The sequence below is a fragment of the Canis lupus genome, chromosome 16, assembly GCF_003254725.2.
Source record: "Canis lupus dingo isolate Sandy chromosome 16, ASM325472v2, whole genome shotgun sequence".
Classification (NCBI taxonomy): Eukaryota; Metazoa; Chordata; class Mammalia; order Carnivora; family Canidae; genus Canis; species Canis lupus.
Window position 1 is genome coordinate 27,529,516 of NC_064258.1, and position 26,329 is coordinate 27,555,844.

The following is a 26,329-nucleotide window of genomic DNA, read 5'->3' on the forward strand; positions in this document are numbered from 1 at the left end:
CTCATTAAAAGAAAAATGTGCCAAAGGAAAAAAAGGCATTTCCCATACACTATCCTACAGTATGACAAATATCTGGCAGTGGCATCATGTCTACTTATTATAAACTAAAATACTCTAATTCTTATATTAAGATAAACATAAACAAATACAAAACAATTGTATATTTAACAACTGACCAAATTAAATGAACTTTTCAGATTTCCTAGCTCATTCTTAACAGTTCTGATTCAAGCAGTACCCCACATGTGATCACTTCAGAAAAATGGCTTGACAAAAATAACAATGTCACAAAAAAAATAAAATAAAATAACAATGTCACAAAATGAGAAATAAACTAGAATAATTTCAACATACAAAAAAGACTGTACAATTCAAAGTGATACTAAGAGGACCAGACTTATTTTTGAGGCAGTCCTATTACACTGAGTCAAAGGATGGCATAACTCCAAGAATCTGAGATATACTACATATCAAAAGGAAAAAAATATCATGAGGCTATCCATGTCATATATTTGAGGTTGTGCATATTCCAAGAAAAAGCTTTCAGTTACTTAGAGCTTCCATCTTCAGGGAAATTCTATAATAAACCAGGATTTTTAACAAAAAAAACAAATATAAAGTCAACTTTAGTGAAATAAAATTTAAAATTCTTTTTGAAAACTGTCTTGAATTCAGTGACTTGTTTTGTATATATTTTAATTATGTTTTATTTTTCACTTAGAAGTTGAAAGCCAAACTACCTTAAAACTTAGAAGACTACATTGTACTATACAGCAAAACACAAAGATATCAAATTCAAATAATTTGCTGGCACCCAAGAATTAGTATGGACTTAAGCTCTTACTACGTATTTGTTTTATAGTGATTCACCATGAGTAAGCTTTAAAACTCAATGTCTTTAGAAGACTAGTCTTAAAAAAAAAGAAGAAAGAAAGAAAGAAAGAAAGAAAGAAAGAAAGAAAGAAAGAAAGAAAGAAAGAAAGAAAACAAACCTAGGTCTGCACCATAATTCACTACCTTAAAAGAGAAAATCTGAAAAGGTTTCATGCCCAATTCCCTTTGTTATTTTTTCCACAATGATATAAAGTTACCTTTGTCAGTCTCAGTTTGCTGGGGTTTTTTTAAGTTTACTGTAAGTGTCAGCCCTTTGGAATTTATACTGCATTTCCTCTTTGAGACAGTGTTATAAGTGGTAGTAAAGAGCCTACCAAAACCTATTCAACTTCTAGTGTAACTAATGTGTGGATAGTACTTATTGAGTCCTCAAATTCCTGCTCATTAGCAGAAAATGTTTCAGTGCATGTTTTAAACATCCTGTATTGCAAAAATTTAGTCAGCTGATTTTGGAGGAACATTCCCCTAGAGAAACATGAGTTGACTCACTGCTCACTATTACAAAAGCCTCTCAACTGGTCTCTCCCAGCCTCCAGTCTCTCCCTCCTGTATTCTGTCCTCCACTGCTTTGCCAATTACCTTAATCGAAAATCTAGTTATGTCATACCTGTATTTTCTTTTTTTTTTTTAAGATTTTATTTGTTTGAGAGAGACATACAGATAGTGACAGAGATAGCGAGAGAGAGCATGAGAGGGGAGGAGAGGGAGAACCAGGCTTCCCACAGAGCAGGGAAGCCCCAATGTGGGGCTCCATCTCAGGACCCCAGGGTCATGACCTAAGCCAGAATCATGATCTGAGCCGAAGGCAGGCGCTTAACCAACTGAGCCATCCTGGAGCCTGTGTCATATGTTTAATGTTTAAAAACATTTTTTTCCCGAAGAACTTCCCATAGGTAAAGTCCAAACCCCTCAGCATGGAATAGAAGGCTCTACCCAACCAGTACCAACCTACCTTAGCTTCTTCCTTGCCTCCCCTTTCATACAACCACCTGCAGACATTCTCTTCATTCCCTAACAAGTCATGTGCTTTCATCCCTCCATACTTTTGCAAAAGAACACTTTCTTCTCCTTAGAACACACTCCTATCCTTTGACTTGAACACTCCCTGATGTAGATGACTTCAAATACTGCTTATACTATAAAACCTCCCCAAGGTTTTATATACCTCCCAGAAAGACTTAGCACACCTTTTGCCCTTCCATAAGCATTAAGCATGGTGAATACAGGAACTCGATAAATGTTGACTAAAGTGTGAAGAAAGCATACCTACGCTTAAATGAAGGATTGGCCAGAAACTGTTAAAGTCATGGTTAAAAACCCTAAGGATATTCTAGGGGTGCCTGGTGGCTCAACTGGTTAAGCGTCTGCCTCAGCTCAGGTCATGATCTCAGGGTCCTGGGATGGAGCTCCCTTCTGGCTCTCTACTCAACAGAGTCTGCTTTTCCCTCTGGCTCTGCCCTTCCCCCCACTCGTGCTCTCTCTCGCACCCTGTCTCAAAATCTTAAAATAAAAAAATATATATATACGGATATCCCATTCACCTATATGCAAGTATCCAATACATAAGCTTTAAAAATAGTCTTATTTATATTTGTAAACACAAAGAATCATGGATCACTAAAACTCCAAATGTATAATATACTTCACTTTACAGATTGATAAATGTTAACCATCTATGTAAAGCACAGCAAAAACAGTGTTAACCAGAAAAGATACAGTATCTTCCCATTCAATGAAGTTTTAGTATTTAGAGCTTCAGAATTCCAATTGGGAGACAAATTTATTTAAAAAAAAAAAAAAAAAACGAAAAAATGTAATTAGTTTCCTGAAGGTCAGTAGTCCTACACTGAAATCTTCTATCATCACCTTTGAATATCTCTCAAGGCAACCTTTGGTAAAAACCCTCATTCTCTATCATACTTCACGTCTAATAAAGAAAATAAGAACTATGTAAACAATTTAATGCAAGAGCCAAAATAAACGAAGCTGTTTCCAGAAAGAAGCTAGTGTTAGTTTGTTTCCACTACGTTTGGGCATCTCCAGTATAAATACCTTACACATTCAAAGGAAGTTTCACAATTCAAAAGCGGTCTCACATCAATGATTTAATTCTCACGATAATCCCATGATCTAAGCAGAGCAGGGATTATTTTTACGGATTTAAGACATTACGAACCCAGTAAAAATGCAGATAAAAGACTCCTTGGATATAGACACATAGCACTTGGCTTCCAAAAAGAAACACTCTTTACTGCAACAACAAAATGGCCCAAGACAAACGAGCAACCCCCCTTTACTCCATCACTAAATGTAGTGCGGTGGACATACCAGTGACTCCGCTGTTAAAACGAACGTCAAAATTTCAAATTATGATAACCTGGAGGAAAAGTTCCATCCCCCGGTCTCTTTCCAAGTGACATTAACTCTACAAGCAAAACCAAGCTCCATTTCTCAAAGCAGTTTAAACAAGAACACACCCTCGGCGGGCACGCAGACTCCAGGCTTCCAGCCGACTCCCCGAGGTCAGCCGAAGTCCCGGAGAAGCCCCCAGGGAGTCTGGGGGACCCGGCGAGGAGCGAGATGGGGGTGGGGCGCGCGGCGAGGGCTGTGCCAAGCCGGAGGCGGGGGAAGAGGACCGGGCAGGAGAACACCGCCAGGACCCCGAGCTCGGGTGTAAGCGCGGGGCACACTCAGCGGGAGCAGCTCCGCCTCCCGACCCCGGGTCCGGTCCCCCGCCGGCCCCTCCGCTCCCGGGCACCACGGGGTAACTCCGAGCGTCCCAGCCCGAGGAAACACAAATCTCAGAGGTCCCTGAGGGGCGGACACCCACCTGGCCGAGCCCCACCGAGGACCGGGCCCACCGTGCCAAACAACAGCAGCCACTGGAGCCGGAAGACCCCAAAGGGCGAGCCCGCGCCCGATCCCATCGCGGCAGATTCCGCAGGTTCCACTCAACACTCGGCCGCCTCTGCCTCCGCCTGCTCCATCATTTCCCAGCCCTGCTGGGGCCCCAGAGCTGCCCGGGATGCGCGCGCCCGGGACGAACACGCGCTCGGCACTGACGCAACTCGGCTCCGGTCCGAGCTCGCTCCCGACCTCGCGCTCCCTACGCTGACGTAGAGAAAAATCCAGTCGCCGGCGGGAGAAGAGGTTTTCAGTCCCCGCCGCTAAAGCTAAAACCCTCACTAGCCTGCCCCGCCCCCTCACACTCGCTGCCCCGCCCACTGCCGTTCACGCCCCGCCCCTTCTGCTCCCAGGCCCGCCTACTTTGGGCGTAGAAGGACCTGATTGGAGGAAGCACTAGGAAAAGTAGGTGGAGCGCGAGACCCAGAAGCGGAACCGAGGAGAAGTGAAGGGCAGCCCCGCCCCCTGCGCAGCCTTTCCTGATTGGCTTGCTGGCGCGGGGCGGAGCGTCGAGCTGCGCGCCCATTGGCTGTTTGGTGGCGAGGGTGGGGCTACGCTTAGAGGCCTGACCAGACAGGACTCTCTTGGGTCCGCTCTGCTGGGCCCGGCTTTGTGGTTGAGGTCGGGTCTCTGCTACTGGCCCCGGGAAGATGGTGCTGGGTGGTTGCCCGGTGAGTTACTTACTTCTGTGCGGCCAGGCGGCTTTGCTGCTGGGAAATCTCCTTCTGCTGCACTGTGTCTCTCGGAGTCACTCGCACAACGCTACCGCCGAGCCCGAGCTCACATCCGCTGGCGCCGCCCACCCGGAGGGCTCAGCTGGCGCTCAGAGCTGGGAATATGGCGACCCCCACTCTCCAGTCATCCTTTGCTCTTACCTGTAAGCTACCCGGTCGTCGAGGCGGAGATGGCGATGGGGCCAGAGATATATGGGTGTTGGGTAGGGGAAGGGAGGCTGCTTTTTATTTTTTCAGACCCTCTCCACCTGAGGACCTGATAGCACGCGGGAGATAAATGTCATGACAGGTTTCTCACTGCTCTCACCAATGTGCAGGGGAAAACCTTGCGGGTCCGTGGCAGATCCTTTGGGATCCCGAAAGAGGAGAACTAGGGAGGAGTGACATCACATAGTCTCCGGAAGAAGGATACAAGGTTGTGCCTTCTCTATGCTGCTCCCTTTGACCAAAGGAGAATCCATCGTAGGTGCTAGTAATGAGGCACGAATGGAGTAAATTACTTGACCTTGTCTACAAGCACTTTCTTAAAAAAAAAAAAAAAAAAGCAATATCCTAACCGTTGCAGAACCAAGTCATTTTTAACATCTCTTTTTTAGTCCATAAGAAAAGGCGTTTGGGAGATGCAGGGGGAACTGGGAATCTTTTGGCTTCAGTTTCGCCCCCTTAGCCTTGTGGCTCTTTACCTAGGAAAGGGAGACAGCCATGGGAGAAGGAGAATCAGGTAGAAATAGGACCAGAAACACTCCCAATGAAAGGATCATTTGGATGGCTGTCTATTTGACTGCTCTTCTTCAATCTGACAGCATCTCTTGTCTTGGGAACTGTCAGAATAAAACCCTAGAAAACTTGAAGAAATGTCTCTTGCCTGTTTTGATTATATACATGTAAACAGCCATTTTTGGAAAAAACATGAGAATGATGGTCATGACCTTACTGGTGATTTACAGACCTGATGAATTTATAGAATGTGACGACCCAGTGGATCATGTTGGAAATGCAACTGCATCCCAGGAGCTCGGTTATGGTTGTCTCAAGGTGGGTTATTATTTTGTTTTATACGAAAACTCTTCCATAGAGAAATAGTACTGGCTAACTGCTGTTACAAAAAGGTATAAGGGGTACAAAGTTACCTTTTTGTAGACTTCATTAGAATGACTTACTGGAAATTTGCAGCATGGCCAGCATCAGTGACTGAATAAGACATTTCATTTCCTCAGGAAGAAGTGGTGTCTGCCAAAACTACCCAAATGCACAGACCAACCTGTCTTTTGTTCTTTGAGCTATTGAGATTGACTGACTTAAAGCTATTATGTCACCTTCTCATTATCCTTCAAGCGTGCACTTTCCTAAAAGAACAAAAAAAAAAAAAAAAAAAAAAAAAGCTTATGCACTTTCTAAAAAACCAATAATGGATTGAGCTCTATCTTTGTTACACATGCATTTGGGGCAAAGCTCCTTTTGCCAATGATCTTTCTTTTCATGAGGAAAGCAGTTTCCACCATATCCTTAGGAAAGAGATGGGAGTCTTTCACTATATGCCTTTGTAGGAGATTATAGTATTCAAGGAGAAGCCTTTGGTAACAATGGCCTCTTGGAATGGAAAAAAGCCATTCAATTCAGTTCCATTAATAACATCCTAGTTAGTCTCCCCACAACCAGTGAAGTTCATATACCTCCTCCTCGTGCTGCACAATGCAAGTCAAGATTCAATCAGATATAAGAGAGTTATGGGAAAATATTGTTTGTACTAAATCAGAGACAGAGGAATAAACCTGAAAGTAATACCAAAAAGGCAACTCTTAGTATAATCGTGTATAAAGAAATGTTTTCAATACAATGAGATTTTGTTCTATTGATAATTATCAATGAAGGTTTTGAAGGTTAAAGTTAAGTACTGTATAGAGATCACTTAGTTTTGCCCACTTTTTTTTTAAGATTATTTGAGAGACAGCAAGCCAGTGGGGGGTGAGGGTGAGGGTGGGATGGGGGTGAGGGTGAGGAGGGGGTCAGAGGGAGAGAGAGAATATCAAGCAGACTTCCCGCTAAGTGCAGAGCCTGGAGGTAGAACTTGATTCCACAACCCCAAGACCACATCTAAGCTGAAATCAAGTCAGATGCTCAACTGAATGAGCCACCCAGGTGCCCCTACTTTTGCCCATTTTAATTAAAAACTGAGTTGATCCTGTCAGGGCACTCAAACTGCCACTTTCCCCACAAGTCCTAGAGGACCAGTATAAAGGCACTGAATCCCAGGGGAGGTATGATTTCCGACTCCCTTCCCTTTGAGGAATGCACCAATGAAAATAATAGTGAAGTACTTAATAAAGTGCCCGTGGAGAATGTACAGCTGTGCTTTCTCTGCTAGAATTCAGTTACATAAATGGTAAGAGGTCCTGTTCTGAAATTTTTTGCTGAAATTTAAACTTCTACAAAAATGTAATAGATATCTGATAATCACACATTCACAACCAAAAAAAAAAAAGTTCTGATTCAGATGATATTCAAGTTCTTACCTAATTATGTTCATTTATAATATATATAAAACAGACCTCTAATCCACATTGACCATTCCCAAATGCTCAGTAATGTGTTCTCTTTCCTGTAAATATAATTAAAGCATTGTGTTCATCTACTCTAAATGGTATTTAATGAAACTGATGATAAATTTTTTATTATATTGGAGAAGCTAGTCATAAAGAAGAAAAATCAGTTTATTTAAAACAATGTACAAATAGAGTGGAATAATTTAAAATCCCTTGAATCACTAAATTCCTTGCTCTTGAACACAGCTTAACCCAACTTTGTTAGTACAGTTATCATCCTGAGTCACCTTTAATTAGTGAATAGAAAGATATATCTACAGAACTTGCTTTGGTGAGTTTAGGTTGTTTGTTTTGTTTTGGTTGTCATGCCACAGTTTGGTGGGCAGGCCTACGGTGATGTGGAACACACTTCAGTCCAATGCCGGGCCCTAGATGGGATTGAGTGTGCCAGTCCTAGGACCTTCCTACGAGAGAATAAACCTTGTATAAAGTAAGTGTTACTTTGAATGGGGTAGGCGGTACTTGGTTAGAGGTAGAGCTTTTTTCTTTGTCATCTCTTGATGTGACTTTTATCTTAAGTGTTAAAGGGGCAACATTATTACTGTGCATAATCCATGGACAAGGGCAATGTGGTTATAAACAGGGCACTGGACTTAAGAGACCAGAAGCCATAAGTTCTAAATGTCTCAATTCATCAACTAGCAAGGTGCTTTGGAAGCCCAGAAACTGTCCCTCACCTACAGAATAAAGGTGTTGGACCAGATGATCTAGCTCCAAAATTCCTATGATAGGCATAAATCCTGTGAAAATAGCCTTAATATTTGAAGAATAAAAGTTTTATTATGAAAAGTGTGGGTCTCTCCCCTGGAAAATAAGTTTATCTTTAAAAGAATTAGGGTCATTTCTGTAAATTTTTCTTGAAGACACAGAATATATTCATATCATTTGCTAATGGAGCCTGTGGTGTTTAGTGACAATATTAGAGCAATTGCAAATGTAAAACTCAAATCCTTATTGAAGAAACCTCATGTTTAGTTGCCACAAAACAATAGAAGAGTATATGGAAATTAGTGTTCATGTGAGGAAAGATGACATTTCTTTAAAGAACTGCATTCAGAAGTGCAGCCTCAGGAAAGGAGCCCGTGTGGGAGAAACATGGGGGCCCAGACTCCACTCTTCCCAGGATGCCTACAGAGCAAATGTGCTTGATTATTTCTTGTCTGATCCAACTCAGTATTTGTTCCTCTATGTCCTGGGTCGTACTCTTTTGAGACCAATTAGAGATTTTCTTTATGGGGAAGAGAAGAGGCCACAGAGGAACTGCTACACCATCTTTTCGCTTATGTTAAATTCACTAATCATTAAGTGTTTTAATTTTCATGTGGTAAACATCTTCCTTTTCGTTCCTTCTGTCTAGATATACAGGACACTACTTCATAACCACTTTACTCTACTCTTTCTTCCTGGGATGTTTTGGAGTGGACCGTTTCTGTCTCGGACACACTGGCACAGCAGTAGGGAAGCTGTTGACACTTGGAGGACTTGGGATTTGGTGGTTTGTCGACCTTATTTTGCTTATTACTGGAGGGCTGATGCCAAGTGATGGCAGCAATTGGTGCACTGTTTACTAAGAACAGCTGTTGTCATGGTCCAGAGAGACATGTCTTCTGAATTCATCTCTACAGGCTCAAAACTCTTCCTTGATATCAGACCTGGCCATTACTTTCCCTCTTTCGGGGGAATAGGTTTGGTAAAGAAAGTTTCTGTGGACTCTGGGTTTACAACCCAAATTTCACCTTGCAGACTAGAAATGACAAGCAAACGTGTTTGGGAATCAAGTATGTACCTTTCCTTACATAAAAAATATAAAGGCTAATGGCTAACTTACAAGTTGTAGAGGGGTTTCCATAATGTATTTCTGTACATTGCTGTATCTTCAATACTTTAGAGCAAGTAAACCCAACAAGATGAACACAGTGAATATTTTTAGCCTTGTGCCTTTTGTGACCTTAAATCTTCCTGCAGAGGAGATATGAAGCTGAACCAATGAAAATCTTCAGCAGAAGTAAAATGGCCATGGATTTTAATACACATTGAAATTCTGACTTTCTGAATTCAAGTTGCAGAATAAATTCTCCCAACCTGGAGTGCTGTTTGGTATTTTCAGTAGGTAGAATGAGACTCAAAATTGTTTGTTTTGCCAAAAGCTGGGCATTTGAAATGAGCCACTCTATTAATAAACCCTATTGTTACATCATTATGCTCCAGAGGCAGTATATACCGTGCAATAATTTCATTTCAATTATATTTTGAAAGCCCAACAATAATCAGATATGTCTGGGTTTAGCTATCCTCTTGGCTATCCTATCTGAAAATTAGTTATCTACTAGTTTAGAGAGTCTATGTTATAGGCTGGTAAGAAAGATCTCCTACAACTAACTGTAAAACAAACTAAAATTCTCCACAATTATGTAAGATAAGGTGAAAAGCCTCATAGCTTTGGGGGAAAAAAAAAGATTCTTACTTAAAGGACAGAATTACTGAGCAATGGGTAGAGTTAAGATGTAATTTATGGGGGCAAACATAACACATTCCATCAAAATAAGCATGGTACTGGAAGCTCTCACTGTGGGCAACAGTAGTCAGCAGTTGCGAAAAAGAGACAGCCAAGCTTTTGCATTCCCAAGTCACTGGGAATAAAAGGAAATATCCTTAATTATAAGTGGTTTAAAAACTTAGTTCCCATCCTTTGCAATTTAAGTTGAAAAGAACTTTTAAATATGAAGTAAAAGGAGGACTTTCAGACAAGTAAAACTAAAAGCCCGATATTCAGGATAAATCCTAAAACCAATCATAATAGATTACTTAAGGACCAAGAATCGGTTAAAATAACACCAGATACGTTCTATCCTTATGAAGCAGCTTTTCTAAATGTTTCAACTTTATCATCCCTGATTAATAGGATCACTGTGTTTATATTATCAAATGGTTGGCAATTGTGTAAAAATTAAAACATTATTCTGCCTTGAGAATTCTGTACTACATTGACCATAACCTTGTTTGTAACAGTAATAATTAAAATTGTTGTAGGTCGTCAAGAAACTGGATCTCATCCCCAGGAAAAAAAAAAAAAAATGCACTTAAAATTTTGCATAGAATTTAAGGAGATGCCATATTAAAAAAAAAAAAAAAACCTAACTTGTAAGAGAAATCTGGAAAACAAATTAAAATCTTACCAAAAATAAGGTACTACACTAAGCCACAAATCCTGGTTCATCCCACACTTGGGAAAAAAAATCTCCTTCAGGATATTCACAAGCCCCATCAAAAACAATTTTCTTTAAAAACACCAACACTTTGGCAGCTTTCAGATTCAAAATCACTAATGTTGCCAGGAGGATAAGGATGAGTAAAAAGGTCAAAGTCTAGAAGTTATTGAAGGATTTGTCCTATAAAAGAAGCCCTCTCACAGAAAGCTCTGAGACCACAGGCAGGGTGATCATTAGAATCTAGTATTCCTCAGTGACAGTCCACAGTAGTCAATTTGAATTTGACTTAGAAATGATGCTCATCAAAAAAAAAGAAAAGAAATGATGCTCATCCTCTGTACCTACAAACCCTGGCCAAATGTGGTACCACCTGAAAAACTGATTGAGAAAGGTAGTATTATTAAAAATTCTATTTCCTTTGCACTCTGGATTCAGGTTGTCTCTTCATATTCAGTAGGTCTGTTCACTCGTGCGCATGTGTGTATGTGGGTGTGTACGTTGGTGTTACACCCAGTTTGTGACTATAGAGAAATTTTAAAATCCACAAGTGTCCTGTCAAGGTTAAAATAGAAACTGACTGTTTTTCAGTTGTTTCCTGTGTTTAAGTAAAATGTTATCAGCTTTCCAGACTTCCTGGCACCATGTCCTTCACTTGCTTTAGTGAGGCTTCTTAGCAACAGTAGAGCACCCCAATCTAACAGTCCCTGTGTGTGTGTGTGCGTGCATGTGTATTTTAAAACATTCATTTCTCTTAAGAGACCCTAAAACTTGCCATCTTTGGCACATCTTCAATACAAACCAGGTAATATAGTTTTGATTTTGTTAGATGATTTCTCTTTAAAGCAAGATAATTAATTGATTATTTCAGGTGTGACTGTCAGGATCAAAGTTTGACTTCCTCGAAGAACCATAATGGAAAGGGAATCACTGTCCTTCACAGCTTCAATAACATCAGTTGTGGTGGTAACAGGTTGCCCATTTATGCTGACAATTACATCGTGGTCTCTCAACCCAGAGCTGGGAGAGGGGAGGAAAGAAAGACCATGAAATTATACGTTTTATTTGTTCCCATCTAGAATTTAATGTCTGTCTCCTATGACACTATTTTGCTGTCATTTTTTTTTAAGATTTTATGAGAAAGAGTGTGTGTGCACAAGCAGGGGAGGGAGCAGAGGGAAAAGCAGACTCCCCGCGGAGCAGGGAGCCTGATGTGGGGCTTGATCCCAGGACCCTGTGATCAGGACCTGAGCCAAAGGAAGAGGCTTAACCGACTGAGTCACTGGGGCACCCCTATTTTGCTGTCATTAAACATACAAACAGGAAACCAGAAATAGCCCAATCCTTTCAAATATGAGGGCTCTTGTAAGATATGCTAGGAAACCACCTAGGGACAACAATCCTATTTACCTTTATAAATTCAGTCTTCTAACAGAATCATGTAAAAAGTTTATTCCTCCCATATTATTGGATTTGGTTTGGAATAGGGAATTTTGCTTTTATTTTTTATCTGTAAACCTCAAACATACTCCTGGTCTTACCAGCAAAGATGAAGAAGAACACAAGCAATAAACTTTTCCCCCATACAGTTCGGTTTTGAGAGCTCACTCACTTGCCCCATCTCCACCTACAAGTTATGGAAATGAAGAGTCTGTTGAGCTGTATGACTGCTCTGCTTCCAGGAAGTCAAAAACCAGTCACCCTTCCAAGTCTAAATATTTAAGACTCTGGTTCTAGGCTGCTTTTCCCCAAAGTTGTGATTATATTTTGTCTCCAATATATTTGCTTCACATAGAATATATATTCTAGAAACTTTAGGTCAATAGTAAGCTGGAAGAGAGACATCAAATTAAATGATTCCAGGAGACATCATTTTAAAGAAATGTGGAACCAAAGGAAGGATATGGGAGGATTACCAAGATATGTGGAGTTAATTTTTTTTTTTTTAATACAAATTTAAAGCCAGAGGATGTGAAGAGAAGTTTGAGGGCAAAGCTAAAAGCCTGGAAAACCTTTAGCACAAGGACAGCTCAGGAAGATGACTGGGACAGTGCACAAACAAGAAATTTAATCCACTGTACTTCTATAGGTAGAAAAAGAGAAACCTGCCAGTTATTGCTGAGTGTATAGTATGCACCAAAATGAGGGTATGAGGCTCAGCCATAATAAATAACCTATCCCATGTGCTACAGCTTGGAAGGGACTTAAAGTAGAGTTTGACCTTGGGTCTTTCAGACTTGAAAACCCATCTTCCTGCCACTCGCTCTGCCTCTTAGAAACAAGAGAAGCAGCTACAAAACAGGACAATCCGGGAGTTAAGCCAGATTCCACATCCCTGCTCTTGACTTATATGTACCTCTCAAGTGAACTACCTCTCTGTACCATAGCTGCTGTTTCTGTAAAATAATGCCTATATCATAGACTATTGGGGGCTCAAAAAGTATGTAAAACACTTAAAGTGATGCCTGACATAGTAAGGGGTTAATAAGTGCTGGCTGTTATTACTGTAATTACTGTTATTAGATAAATAACAATTAGATAGATAGATATAACTGGGTGAAGCCAGAAATAATAGATTTCTGGTTTATCAGTGACTTCAAGCAAGCAGTAGTCCCACACTTCAATGTTTATACAAATCACCTGGAGATCTTGTTTAAAACAGATTCTGATTTAGTGCTGGGGCCTGTCATTCTGCATTTCTTTTTTTTTTTTTTTTTTTTAAGATCTGTTTATTTTAGAGAGCACAGCCACATGAGAGGAGAGAGAGAGAGAGAGACCGAGAGAGAGAGAGAAAGAAGCAGACTTCAACGCAGACCCCGACTCGGGGTTCAATCTCACAACCCCATGGCCATGACCTGAGCCTAAATCAAGAGTCCAGTCTCAACCAACTGAGCCACCCAGGCACCCTTCATTCTGCATTTCTAAAGCTCCAGGTGAAGCCAATGCTGCTAGTCTACAGACCACACTTTGAGCAGCAAGGACTAGGAGAACTGAAAGAAATAGCTTTGGCCTTGAACCAAAAGATAAAAATAAAGGGGTAGGGGAAGGGCAGGAAGCAAGAAAGTCTAAAAAAGCCTATGACATGCCAAATTTAGTAACATGAGACCTAACCCTTAGCTATTAACTTTTAGTACCCCATGGTTTCTTCCCCCTACTAAAAAAGTTGCCATAATATAAAAAGAGCTCTCGAGAAACAAAAGCAGTGAGAGAGGTATACTGAAGAAGTATAAGAGAGAGATCCAGGAGAATAATTGTAGGACAAGCCACCTCTTCCCTCAGTAAGTATAAAAGTTTAAAAATGAGTAAAATCAGCTGGAGCACTTCTCTGATGAGCTGTTCTATCCTTTGCTTTATTAACATTCACTCATTCAGTGCTGGCGTCTGATATAGTCTTCCAGAGTTCAAGAAAAAAGTGTCTTAAAGTACCTAAAATATGTTCTTAAACTTTTAGCCCTCCCGAATCTTTCCTATTCTTAATAACTAAGGTATCAAAAGTAGATTCAAGAATTGCTAGCAAAATTACTTTAAACTTATGCTATTAACTCATCATGAATGCTTGGGCTACAAGAAAAAAGAATCATCCCCTTCCCCAAAAAAGTCCTTCCAGACACAGGTACACAAATCTAAATCAGCACTGTCCAATAGAAATGTAAGACAGGCCACATATGTCATTTTAAATTTTCTGGTAGTCACATTTTTAAAAACTTCCTTAATTTTAGAAATCTCTTTAAAAATAGGGACACCTGGGTGGTTCAGTAGTTGAGTATCTGCCTTTGGCTCAGGGCATGATCCTGGGGTCCTGGGATTGAGTCCCACATCGGGCTCCCTACAGGGAGCCTACTTGTCCCTCTGCCTGTGTCTCTGCCTCTCTCTCTGTGTCTCTCATAAATAAATAAAATCTTTAAAAAAATTTTCTTTCAAAGTAGATGAAACTCATTTTAATAATATACTTATTTAACACAATATAGGTATTATCACTTTAACGCATAATTTTTTAAATTATTAATAGGTACTTTAGACTGTTTCATAGATGTCTTTGAAATCCACTAGAAACAACATACAACTGTTGTGCTACTATATAACATCTTAAACAATGCAGTAATTAAAGTTAAAGGCAGTCCTTCCAAAACAAAAGGTATGTTTAATGGAAAAATCTTTTATATTGATTGCCTCTGGGGTTTTTTTAATTTACATAAATTAAAATTAGACAAGATTCACTTCCTCAGTCACACCAGCCACATCTCAGTGTTAACAGCCATGTGTGGGCTGAGCCACTGTACTCACAGTGCACATCTCAATCCACATATTTACCATGGTGCCCTAGCTGGGCCAAGGCCTGAGCTCTTACCTTTCAGCAGCCGTTCCTTGAATCACCTCATACACAAAAACCCCAGAACTCACATCAGGAAAATCTGGATCTTGCCTTTTCATCTCTTGAAGAAGGCTAAGAAAAGTGAGAAAAGGTTTCCCAGAAGATTAAGAAACAATGAATTCACCACCTGAGCCCCAGTCAAAGCCTCCAACTCAACAGGTACTCTCATATGTTCTACTCAAAGCTTCAGGCAGCCAGGGAGGATTCCATCAAGCTGGTCACAGTTATTCTAACCTGGGGGTGGCCCGGTTCTCTACCAAAGCCCCAAATCATTGGACATTATCAGGTATAGCCATAGCGAAAGAAGCTACTGAAACATAGTGTCAAATATTGGTGCAGGCAGAGGCAGATACCTACCCTGTGATAACGGGGCCTACTCTCCCAAGAGTAGCTAACTGTGGTCCACATGCTTTAGATTCCCTGTTAAGACTGTCCATGTGTGCCCTTTGCTTCTGAGAAACAACCCAGACATACTGAAACCCCTGCTTACTTCATAGTGAGAGGCAGCATCCGCAGACCGAGATACTTCTTCTGTGAAAGAGCCTTTCCTGGAAAGGAAAGTTATAGGGTGTTACTAACAACAAAACGTCTTTCCTTTTGGCAGACCCTAAAAAGACAGCAAGTCACAGAATATCCGTACTATAATTGTAGCTGCCCTTTCAGGCTGTCAGCAATGAAAACACGCTTCGGGGAACCTGTAGTCACTAGCACCGACACTGCTGCCATCCGCCTCTCATCTCCAGCCCATGGGTTTCCTTTCTGCCAGAACTCACCTATTTCTGGGCAGGACACATGCCTGGTTTTGTGCCTAGTTGCCCATATTGCCACCCGAACCACCGTGCTAAGAGCTGCGTACCAGGGACCCCTAGTCCACAGAACCCCATGGCGGTCTCCACAATAGCCCGAGTATTCCTGAAAAGCAGGAGGGGGAGAAACCCCCCTGTTACCTTTCAACTGCCGCTCGTGGAATTCTGCCAGAAACTGTCGAATTCGATCGGAGGGAATGGCGAAGGAGATTCCCGCTGTCACCTTCAGTGTATTTATGCCAATTACGTCACCATCCTGGCAAGGGAGGAGACCTCACTGGCTCGCCAAGTTGTGCAAAGTGGCCAATGCAAAGCCAGGACCAGCAGAAGAGAGAGTGAGGCTAGTCAGGGAGGTCCAGAGCACAGAGCGGCTAGAGGAGAAGCAGGCTGGGGGGAGAGGGTAGGAGGACAGGGGGCCCCGGGGGCCCTGCCCTGTGCAAATCGCCACTGAGGGAAGGTGGTGGTGTTTTGTTTTTTTAAGATTTTTTTTTTTATTTATTTATCCATGTGAGACACAGAGAGAGAGGCAGAGACACAGGCAGAGGGAGAAGCAGGCTCCGTGCCAGGAGCCAGATGCGGAACTCGATCCCAGGACTCCGGGATCACGCCCTGAGCCACCCAGGTGCCTCTGAGGAAATTTTTTTTAAGCTTGAGTTCATTTTCTACTCCACCAAATGATTTTAAAAGTGAGCCACAGTTTGTATGTTGACACCGTGAAGGGGACAAGGACTATTTATGAAACCAAAAATAAATATGGAAAAGAGAGAACGCTGTTGGATTTGCAACAACACTTCAGTGAAATTTCAGAATTAGCTGATTGACCTCTGAGAACAAAGCTTTATGAGGCCAAAGCTATGAAGTGGGAACCACTTTCATCTTCGTGCACCTCATCATCCTTTAGCCCTCATTGGGTCATGGGAAGGGTAGAAAGCAGACTTCCGGTCATATTATAATACGTATCATAACTCAGTAGGTCTGGAGTGTGGTCTGATGGTCTGCACGTCACCCCTGCTCTAGTAAACTCGTTGTCTACTGGAGAAAGCAGGCACAAAAAAATTACCCGCGTTGCTATGAGTTAAGGAGGGCTCAGTAATTTCACATAACGATTCATCCTCCAAAGAGCAAGTATAATGTGTAAGGAACCAAAAACAGCCCAAAGGGCCTCAGCATGATCACAGACTGCATATCAAATAGCACTGCACTCTCTGTTTTCAGTGTATTTGAGCAACTAGAAATGCTTGCATTTCCACTAGAGATGCTGAATAAAACTTTACAAATTAAATAAAAGACAGTGTAATGGGTTCTCACTGTGGCTTTTCTATCTCAGGTCTAAAAACCTCAACAGACCACGTCATGTAGCTGGCATTCTGGGATGAGGGACAGATCTTCATATGTAGCAGCAGGGAGTCCTCAAGGATCGACATTTCATAGTACAGTTGGACATCGACATACAGTTTAGTTAACTTTTGTTAACTGCACGATGAAAACAGAAAGCATGTTGAAGAGATGTCAATAAGCAGAAGTGAACCCTGGCACCGTCACTTGGGTGAGATCACATGCCATGTGACAAGTGATGATAAATCCACCAATGACCTTAAAGTTTTGCTAATCATTTACGTAAAGTGTCCTATCCACAGATCTCTGGTCTGCATTATGGAATGTGTAAAGTCTTTGAAAGTTTGGAAGAGACAAGAAGCAGCAAGGAAAGTAGCCACTTACCAAGTTCACCAGGGGGCCCCCAGAATTGCCGTGCTGAAGACAGATTTTGAAAAAGTCATCAGTGCTGCTTTTCTCCTTGGCATTTATACAGAGTCCCTAAAGAGGCTTACCAACAGCACCCTGCTCTGGTGAGCCCCTGTTCCTCCCAGGCAAGCAAAGCCATGCCCACTGTCATCACCAACAGGGAAGTCAGTGCAGGTAAAGGACAACAGCAAGAGGACCATCACCTTCTACAGTAGGGGTGGCCTCTAGGACAGACCCTAAGAGACAACCCAATATCATGGATGCCGATGATCACATCAAACCGGCTAGACTCTAACAACATGGCATTCCATCCCTCCCATGAGAATCCAACTGGACTTTGCACAGCCCCAACAGACCAAAGGGACATGAGGGCATTCTGACACGCTCTTCTCCCTGTCCTGCCCTACCTTATCAGCTGAGGATGGCCCTCCCAAGTGACTTACATTAATTATGGCATCAGTCTGGATATAGTCCATGTCTGAATCCTTCAGCCCCAGCTCTCTGCCCCCTCGCTGTGTAGTGCTGACAATTCCTGCAGTCACTGTGTTCTGCAGAGAAAATGGACTGCCCAAGGCCACCACGAACTCTCCAGCCTGCAGGTCGGATGACCTTCCCAGCAGCAATACAGGAAGGTCACCCTGCACGCACCCAGGAGGGGTGGGAAGGGTAGAGAGGTGAAGAACAAATCAAGAAGAGAATCAACCAGTATTTGCGTACAACCCACATCTGACACAGTCTCTATCATTTGGGCACTGCCAATGCAAGAATCACCCACCCACTCACCTAGGTTCTACAAGTCCCTAATGCTTCTTCCTCAAATCCCAGCAACCACCAACTGTCACTCCATAAGATGATCAGGATCATCTCTAAAGTCTAAAATTATTGCTTTGTAGAAATTCCTATAACTAAGCCAGCAGTGAAGTAGCTGGTGAACATACCACTGATATTAGCAACTCACTTAGCACTATACCAGCTCAGAATTCTATAGTCAAAATCAAACCACAAACAGAAAGGAGATGGCCCAGAGCAGTGCTTCTCAAACTTTAATGTGTGCTTGAATCACTCAGGGATCTTATTAAAATGCAGATTCTGACTCAGTAGACCAGGGTGGGATCTTAGATTGTACATTTTTTAAGATTCTCAGATAATGTCAATGCTGCTGTTGTGCAGACCACACTGTGCAGCAAGGACCTCAAAGTATTCCTTAGCATCCTTGAATCCATTGTAATCAGTCCTAGTATTCTAAGGCAAGCAGAGAGAGGTTTCCCAGCAGCAGCAGCTATTGAAGGAGGAGGTAAAGGAGGCTGGATAGTTAATAGAAATTGTTAGGGACATACAAACAGGCATAAAAGAAAATAAGAGTGGAAAATAGGGAAAAAGGAAATTTAGCAAAGAACATATACCAAGTTAAAAAAAAAAAAAAGATGTGTGGGAATTGGGCAGTGAGGGAAATGGCAGCAAACTGATGAAAATCTCCAGATTTACAGACTGATTTGGCCCTTGCACACTCACATTTGGCTCAATCTTAATCAGCGCAAGATCCAATTTATGGTCAATGTCCTTGATAGTGGCTTCATACTGGACCCCACTCTGGAGCTCCACCTGGATCCGCTGCTGGTTGGTGATTACGTGGGCGTTGGTAACAATGAGCCCATCCTCAGACACTATGAACCCAGAGCCGCTGGATGCAGGCATATCCTTGCTGCTAAGAGGTGACCTGTCCCCACAAGACAACAGCATAAGCAGAAGGCAGGAAAATCAGGGGATCCATCACAGTCTGGGGACATGGGAACCTCTCATTGATCAAACACACCTCCACCACAGTTTTCTCAGACATTTTACTATCCCGTCTGAGTTTTTTTATTTTTATTTTTTAAGATTTTATTTATTTATTCATGAGAGGCACAGAGACATAGGCAGAGGGAGAAGCAGGCTCCCTATGGGGAACTCCATACCAGGACCCTGGGATCACACCCTGAGCCAAAGGCAGGGGCTCAACCATTGAGCCACCCAGGTGCCCCCTGTCTGTGTTTTCATTCCCTGCACGAGTACTTAGACTCCTCATGTTCAGTACCCTGGCTACCTCTTAGGAGCAGAACAGAGAGCTGATGCCAACTTTCCTTTTCCAGGGACAACCCCCCTCGCCTCCTTCTCCAGTGCTGGTCAGAGCAGCACCCCTCTGCTTCAGAGAGGCCTACCCTAATCACACTCCTGAGAGCAAACGTGCACCCAGTGCTACATTATTGAGGACCCAGGCAGGTAGGAAGTGGAAGAAGGCTGGTTCCCGCTTAGGTTCCACCACCAAGTGGCTTCGTGACATCGGATTTCCTTCCATGAAAACGAGCCCCCCCCCCCCCCCCCCCGAGCAAGATCACCATGGGGGTGCCTTCTAGCTCCTACATCTGACCTTCAGTTATGTCGTGGGAGTTGAGGGAGAGAGAAACCCCACGCTCCTAAGTGCAGAGGAGTAGCCCGGACCTGGTGGTCGCAATCCCTACGCTTCCGCTCTTTGGCTAAACCTCCGCGAACGGATTATCCAGCCTGTTAGGGCCGCGATTTCCTCGCAGCGGGTTTTAGGACTCAGCGCCGCCTGCGCCGCGGGGGTGGGGGCCTGGAGCGGGGTGCCGCGGGTAGGCGGGCGGGCGGCCTCCTGCCTCCCTTACCTGCGGAACAGCTGCAGGTGCACCACGGAGGGCGCCACCTTCTCCACCACCGCCGCGAGGAAGTTGTACTGGCTCCGGAGCCGGCCGACACTCCAGGCCTCTGGGAAGAAATGCTTGGTTCCTGGGGGCCTGAGTGCGCCGGGCGCCCTATGCAAGCTCTCCGGGTCTCTCCCCAACTCCGCTCCCCTTTCCCTCCCGCTCCTCCCGTCGGGCTCCCCCTCTATTCGCTGCAGAGTTGAGAGCTAAGGGCCTCTTAACTCGGAAGGATGCGCCTTGAGGGAACTACACCTGTTATCCCGGGTGGGTAAGAGGAAAAAAGGGAGGGGGGGAGATGGTATTTAACAGGCCCGGGGAGGCAAGCGGGGAGAAACCACGCAGGCACTGGTAAGGCGACACCTAAGAAGGAGAGAAAACTGGGAACGCGTAGTTGACTCCGGAGGCAAAGGCGCCGGCGGGAGCTGCGAGCACCCCGAGCCGCGGGCGGCGCTCACCTCGCCCCGCGCAGTCGCCCTTCAGCACCGGCACGGCCGGGAGCGCGCCCCGGAGACGCGCCGCGCGGTTCTGGGCGCGCAGCTCGCACAGGCTGGGGTAGGTGCGCCCGTCGCTGCCGCACACCGCCGCCCCCGCCGCCGGGCAGCCGCACGTGCCCCCCCGGGCGCCGCGGAGACGCCGGGCCCCGGGCCGCGCGCCGCACCGCAGCCCCGGAGCGCACGGCCGGCCCGCGGCCCCGCCGCACGCCTCGCCCTCGGCCGCCGCGCACACGCGGCAGCAGCGGCAGCCGTCGAGCACCGGCGACGACCCCGCGGAGCAGGCGGGCAGCGGGGGGCAGCGCGTGGGCTCGCAGGCCGCGGGACAGCGCAGCGGGGGCCTCGACCTGCTAGCCTCGACCCCCGGCACGGGCAGCGAGGCCGGCAGCAGCCACAGCAGGAGAAGCGGTCCCAGCGCAGCGGGCGGCGGCGGTCTGGTCATCCTGCGCCCTTTCTTCCACGCTCTCCGGTTCCTCTGGACCCGCCACGGCTCTAAAAAGAGCCTCCCTCTCCCGGAGGATGCCGCCTCCGTCAGCCCCCCGGCTTTAAGGGGCAGAGCCTGGCCGACCTCTATACACACACACACCACCCGTCCCCCCCCACCCCGCCCCAGCGCCAGCTCCCCCTCTTGCCATGAAGGGAGGTCCCCAGCTCTCCCCCCCTTGCAGGCACCCACTTCGAGAGGTCCAGAAAACCAGTAATGGGGCAGACTGACAAGAGAGATCACCCACTCACCAACAGAAGGTCAGCGTTAGGAAAACACACACCATATTTCAGTATTTCACATGGTTTTATTACAAAAACAAGCAACAAAACAGTTTTAGAAAACTATTTTTGCTACATACCAATTAGGAGATCACATAAAATGAGAAGCGTAACAGTTTCCATGCACTCAGCTCAGGGCTTACAGCGAGTGCATTTCACAGCTGAAACATACTGGTTCAAAACACCGAATCATGCCACAGCTTCAATAAGCAGTAGGGGAAGAGGTCAAACAGTATATTTATGCTAATGTTAGCTTTATTCAAATTCTACTTAGCATGAGTGACTGTATGACTGTTGCAGGCGACAGCATTGAGAAAAAAGGAGTAAGAAAAAAAAGTGATGTTGGTAGAAAAGATTTACTAAACATTTTTGACATGTTCAGAGTTTATAAACTAAAGCTCATTTGGGAAGCTCAATTTCCAAAATGGTGTTACTGGTCAACAGTGAAAGCAAACATCAAATTCCATCGCTCAACTACTGAACCTGCAAGTTAGGTTCTTTTAGCCCGTAGCAGAGCAGTTATATTCAGGAAGAAAAAAAAACAAAAAAAAAAACCCTTTTTGCTTCAAGTGACTACAAAGCTAGACCTTACCTCTGCCCTTTCTCATGTGAGTGAGCGTAGCATTCTACTCAGAAATAAATGTATAACCTCCACTATTTTGGCCAGCACCTACTCTACATCTTAGTAGGTTTATGATGTCTCACAGGAAGCAAAAGGTCAATGTTTACCAACCACCAAGTGACCTTGAGTAAGCAAATCCTTAAGCTCTCAAGAACAGGGATGGTAAATAGTTCAATTATAGGAAGACCACCTGTAATACTGTTACACAAACTGGGTCAAGACCACTTCAAAAGTCTTATGAAAACAGCACAACTCAGCGGTTTTTATTACACAAAGAAAATGTAGTACCTTTTTTGGTTCTTTTTTTTTTTTTTTAACTCAGATTTATTCCAGAGCCTACACACTTAACTACTAACCTATACTGCATCCCTGCTCTATTTTTTTCCATCTGGTTCCATACACATTTAAAGCCAAATGCTTTGACTATATATGCACTATCTTTGACTCACGTTGTGTAGTGACATTAAAAAGTTTTGATGTGGGGATCCCTGGGTGGCGCAGCGGTGGGATCCCTGGGTGGCGCAGCGGTTTGGCGCCTGCCTTTGGCCCAGGGCACGATCCTGGAGACCTGGGATCGAATCCCACATCGGGCTCCTGGTGCATGGAGCCTGCTTCTCCCTCTACCTGTGTCTCTGCGCCTCTCTCTCTCTCTCTCTGACTGTCATAAGTAAATAAAAAAATTAAAAAAAAAAAAAAAAAAAAAAAAAAAAGTTTTGATGTGAAAGTGGCCAGAAGGTAAGAAATATGGGCACAAAAGGAATTCTGAAATAAGGTTTGGGAATGAGAATGCTTATAGACTTCACTGAAGATAATTATATTTATCTGGTGTTGGAACTACGTTAACAATGTTCCCCAAGTATTTGCCAATTAAGAGTCTTTGTTTCCCTCTATCATAAGAGTATAATCTAGATTTATAAGTATGTTTAATTTAACACATTTTTAAAATAGGCCCTACTGAAATAAGAAACATATCAGCTTTATTATAATAGCCAATTAATTTAGCAATAGTATTCTAGCAGAGATTTTACTGAACAAAAGAGAAATGGGTACATTTTCACAGTTTAAACACCAAACGATGATAGCTTTATGAGTTAGGGAATGTTTAAAGGGATCTCAAAAGTTCCTAACTTATTTTTGTTAGTGCAACATCAATTATTGTGTATTTTCTTTGACCTAGCCGAAGAATTTTCTTGAGGAAAATCTGAGGATGAAACCAGAGACAAGGAGACTTAAGAATCTGAAATGACTACGTATCAGGTTACTTGAAGCTGTAACCTTGGTCACTCATAAATAACTATCTCCTAAACCATAGATTTCTGAGGACAAAAGTATACAAGAATCTGAAAAAAAGAGGATAGAGAGAGAGAAATCCAGTACTAGATGTCTTTTTTATAACAGGACCACTAGGCCAAATAATTAAATTATGAATAATAATGAATAATAGCTCCAATGCAGTGCACTCAAGAAAAGTTCTCAACATGACATGGGCTTCAAGGGAACTACAGTGCCTGAATGGAACACAGATTACCCTCAAGCCCCTAAGGCTTTCTGATGACATTAGATCTGGACATAAGGAAGGGGAAGGGATTTACTTAGGTAAAAATGTTTCTCTCGGTATCTTCCTATAGTCATTAGTTTTTAATTTAAAGGTAATTAACTGATCTAGCTGATAAATGGCATAGACAGAAATGAGTTAGTTTTTCTCTCCCTGTAGGGAACCTGATAGGTTAGCAGGTCACTATGTAAGTTGGACAAATTCTCCCAGGGACCCTGGAAATAGTATCTTCTTGTCAAATGAAAGAAGGTATACCCAAAAATCTGGGCAGGAAATGCAATCGATGCTTTTCTACCTGGGAAATCTCTAGTTGGCAATGCAGAACCTCTAAATTAATGTTTCTGTGCATAGTTTTTATTTTATTAAAAATATAAATATCTCTCAAGATTATCCTTGCATCTCTTCACTGTTAAGTACATGGAACCTTATCAGATTACAAGGTTTGATCATGCAAGTACACAAGGCTTCATTCAAAGGGCAATAAAAAAGAGTAGAAAGAAAGCAAATCTGCCAGGGTATATAATATACAGCACTTAAAATTAGACTAATATCAGCCCACTGAAGAAAGCTATGAAGTAAGGATTCAAGAACTCTGTGCTAAAACAGACCGTTTCTTCTGTCTGGAAAGCATGGATCAGAAAAGTTTATCTGGATGAACTATAGTCCGTCTTTTCCCAGCACCTGCTCTAATGCAACTCTAACATTCTGAAACAGAGATCTGATCTATCACGCTGGATATTATCATACACTTAACAACTCTGCAAACTTCCAAATAATGCCATACCAATGGAAATGTCTGCTCTGTTGTCTACAATTGTAACTTATAACACTGATAAACCCATCCTCAGGGTCTGACACACAAACTCTGTGGGCAGGTCTATCACGTTAACATTATTTAGGGTCATAGACAGTAACAGAATTAATTCCCAAAAGTGGCTGATATGCTGAGGTTGAATCTTTCCTCATACCTTACATGAGATCCCTATTTCTTCCCCTGTGGAGGTCCCCTGGGAGGATCTATCCTAGTAGACATTCTGAGAGCTACCCATCAGCCCCCAGATTTTAACACCTCCCCTCAGAAGGTATCCCAGGCAAGCTAGAGCCTGGATCTTCTGCTTTCAGCTGGGGTTACTTACTACCTTCCGACTTCATAGTCAGACCTTGGCCAATAAATAGGAATTGAATAAACCAGATAACTAGCCCAAGATTCTGTGCTTGGCCTGGAAACTAAAGCAAGAAACTAAAACTAAGACAAGGAAATAAAACTTGGTTAGGGATGAAATTGCACTCCCAACCTCCTCTCACCAGGAAGACCTCAGAGTAGTCCAATTGGTAGCAACCTGCTCTCCATTGTGCATGCCTACAGGTCTAACCTAGTGACTTCCCAAGTTAAATACACTGTATTGGTATTTAAAACAAAAATGAAAGGCCTGCTGGATGGCCCCCACCCCCCCCACAGAGCATCCACAGGAATATGAGTGCCAAAGGGTCTCTGACTGTCCTCCAAAAGGTAGAGAAACTGAGTCATGGCCTCCTTTTCTTGAGTCCTCCCCCCCTCCCAGGACACTGTGCTCTTTCACACATCAGAAGTCCGTATGCTCTCATCATCAAGGCTGAACAGAAATGGTTTCTCCTTGGGGTGTTGGGGCTCCGACCTGTGCCTTATCCGGGAGCTGGGCAACACCCCAGAAGTACTGCTCTCCCCAAGGCGAGACATGAGCAAAGAGTCCCCAGGAGTCTCTTCAGCGGGAAGCAGCTTGTCCCCGGCCTGGGGAACAGGTGTCCAGGGTTGCCAGGACGAAGCCACCGAGGGGGCTTTGCAGAGAGCTTTTTTCTCTTCCACAGGTGGCCGCCCCCTGCACAGGAAAGAGTTGGGCCCCCCGGAGTGGCTGGAGCTTCCAGAGCGAGTCAAAGAGATGGATCTGGAAAAGGACATATCCTACAAAATAACAGGGAAGAAAAAACCAAAGGAAAATAAGGGCTTTCCTGACCATGTTTATCCCAAAGCCCCAGGAAGAACACCCACCCAGGATCACCACCTCATAGGTCCGGAGACACCTGTCCACAGAAATCAAGTATGACCAACATGACTCACTCCAGATGTGTCAAGGTCTGCCTGGCAGGGAGATGTGTAGACTACATTGCAGACTCTGTTTCTTTACCCAACCCTACCCGTCACCTCTTTCCAACAACCAAAACCAAAACAAAACAAAAAGTAAAGCTTTGTACCTAAATTAGTAGAAAGAGAAAACAAACAGGACAGCTTCAGCTGCATCGAGGGCCAGACTGCTTGCCTACATCACCAAATAAAACCTGCCCACTCAAAGAGAATTCATCTCTAAGTTGACAGTGACTATGACCAGAAAGGAAGTGACTTACTCTGGGGTGGCACTTGAGGGCCTGGACAGCTGCCCCGATCTCCTTAATCCAGCTGTGCATGTCTTCTGGACTGTCCGCCTGCAAAACACCCACAGCACTTAGGAGAAATCTTACGCACTATGATTTCAGCTCTCAAGTCTGTGATTCAATTCTAAAAACATCACACCATTAGAGCTGGATGGATCCCAGAGGTCATCCAGTCCAGGGGCTCTCAGACATTTGAGGACATTTGTTTCCTGCAAACTCTTATCTGACACCACATAAACAAAACCGCTCAAAGTGGAGTTGCTCTGCAGTGAGGCAGAGGCGTACCTGCTGAAGCCCCTCACCCTCTCTGGAACACAACTGGCCTGGCCTAGGATCCTGTTTTACAGAGAAGGGAAAGGAGGCCCAGAAAGCCAAAGTTCAAAATTTATAGTTGGTCTAGATTTCAGTTCTCCTGACTCCCCGTGCAGACATCTTTCTACCACAGCTATTCAAACAGAATACTCCCATTTTCAACTCCAGTCCCGCTAAAGCCAAATCCTCTACAAATCCTCCAAGGTACATGTTATCT

The 26,329-nt window shown here is 43.7% G+C and overlaps 4 protein-coding genes across 14 annotated transcripts in view; 1 reads left to right on the forward strand and 3 right to left on the reverse strand.

Annotated features, from left to right (window-relative positions):
- ADAM9 (ADAM metallopeptidase domain 9) overlaps positions 1 to 4,076 on the reverse strand; it is a 138,347-nt gene extending 134,271 nt beyond the window's left edge. The window contains exon 1 of the mRNA XM_025434316.2: positions 3,725 to 4,076. Coding sequence (XP_025290101.1) covers positions 3,725 to 3,821 — 97 coding nt within the window. The 5' untranslated portion in view covers positions 3,822 to 4,076. The remainder of the gene's footprint in view (positions 1 to 3,724) is intronic.
- A 261-nt stretch (positions 4,077 to 4,337) lies between these two features.
- Positions 4,338 to 9,222, forward strand: TM2D2 (TM2 domain containing 2). Its single transcript, XM_025435288.3, has 4 exons — positions 4,338 to 4,675; positions 5,480 to 5,567; positions 7,450 to 7,565; positions 8,493 to 9,222. Exons 1-4 carry the CDS (start codon positions 4,449 to 4,451, stop codon positions 8,704 to 8,706), a joined length of 645 nt encoding a protein of 214 aa, XP_025291073.1. The 5' UTR covers positions 4,338 to 4,448; the 3' UTR covers positions 8,707 to 9,222.
- Positions 9,142 to 20,956, reverse strand: HTRA4 (HtrA serine peptidase 4). Of its 6 annotated transcripts, XR_003131027.3 has the most exons (10): positions 20,417 to 20,949; positions 19,926 to 20,025; positions 18,775 to 18,979; positions 17,706 to 17,900; positions 17,239 to 17,271; positions 15,661 to 15,775; positions 15,204 to 15,261; positions 14,690 to 14,785; positions 11,883 to 11,968; positions 11,151 to 11,361 (listed from the first exon to the last, which is right to left on the reverse strand). XR_003131027.3 is itself a non-coding variant. In XM_025434980.3 (9 exons), the coding sequence occupies exons 1-9, from the start codon at positions 20,892 to 20,894 to the stop codon at positions 11,196 to 11,198; spliced, it is 1,446 nt and encodes a 481-aa protein (XP_025290765.1). In that variant the 5' UTR covers positions 20,895 to 20,935; the 3' UTR covers positions 9,142 to 11,195. The 6 variants fall into 6 exon arrangements, 3 of the variants coding, with proteins under 3 accessions (XP_025290765.1, XP_025290828.1, XP_025290887.1); XM_025434980.3 differs by lacking the exon at positions 11,883 to 11,968 and having other exon boundaries at positions 9,142 to 11,361; positions 20,417 to 20,935; XR_007402627.1 differs by lacking the exon at positions 11,883 to 11,968 and having other exon boundaries at positions 15,570 to 15,775; positions 20,417 to 20,954.
- A 267-nt stretch (positions 20,957 to 21,223) lies between these two features.
- Positions 21,224 to 26,329, reverse strand: part of PLEKHA2 (pleckstrin homology domain containing A2) — a 76,015-nt gene continuing 70,909 nt past the window's right edge. For 5 of the 6 annotated variants that reach the window (XM_025434137.3, XM_035700237.2, XM_025434209.3 and 2 more), the window contains 2 exons: positions 25,774 to 25,851; positions 21,224 to 25,333 (listed from right to left, as the gene is read on the reverse strand). In XM_025434137.3, the coding sequence (XP_025289922.1) occupies positions 24,971 to 25,333; positions 25,774 to 25,851 (441 nt within the window). In that variant the 3' untranslated portion in view covers positions 21,224 to 24,970. The remainder of the gene's footprint in view (positions 25,334 to 25,773; positions 25,852 to 26,329) is intronic. The other variant, XM_035700238.2, reaches the window with a different exon arrangement.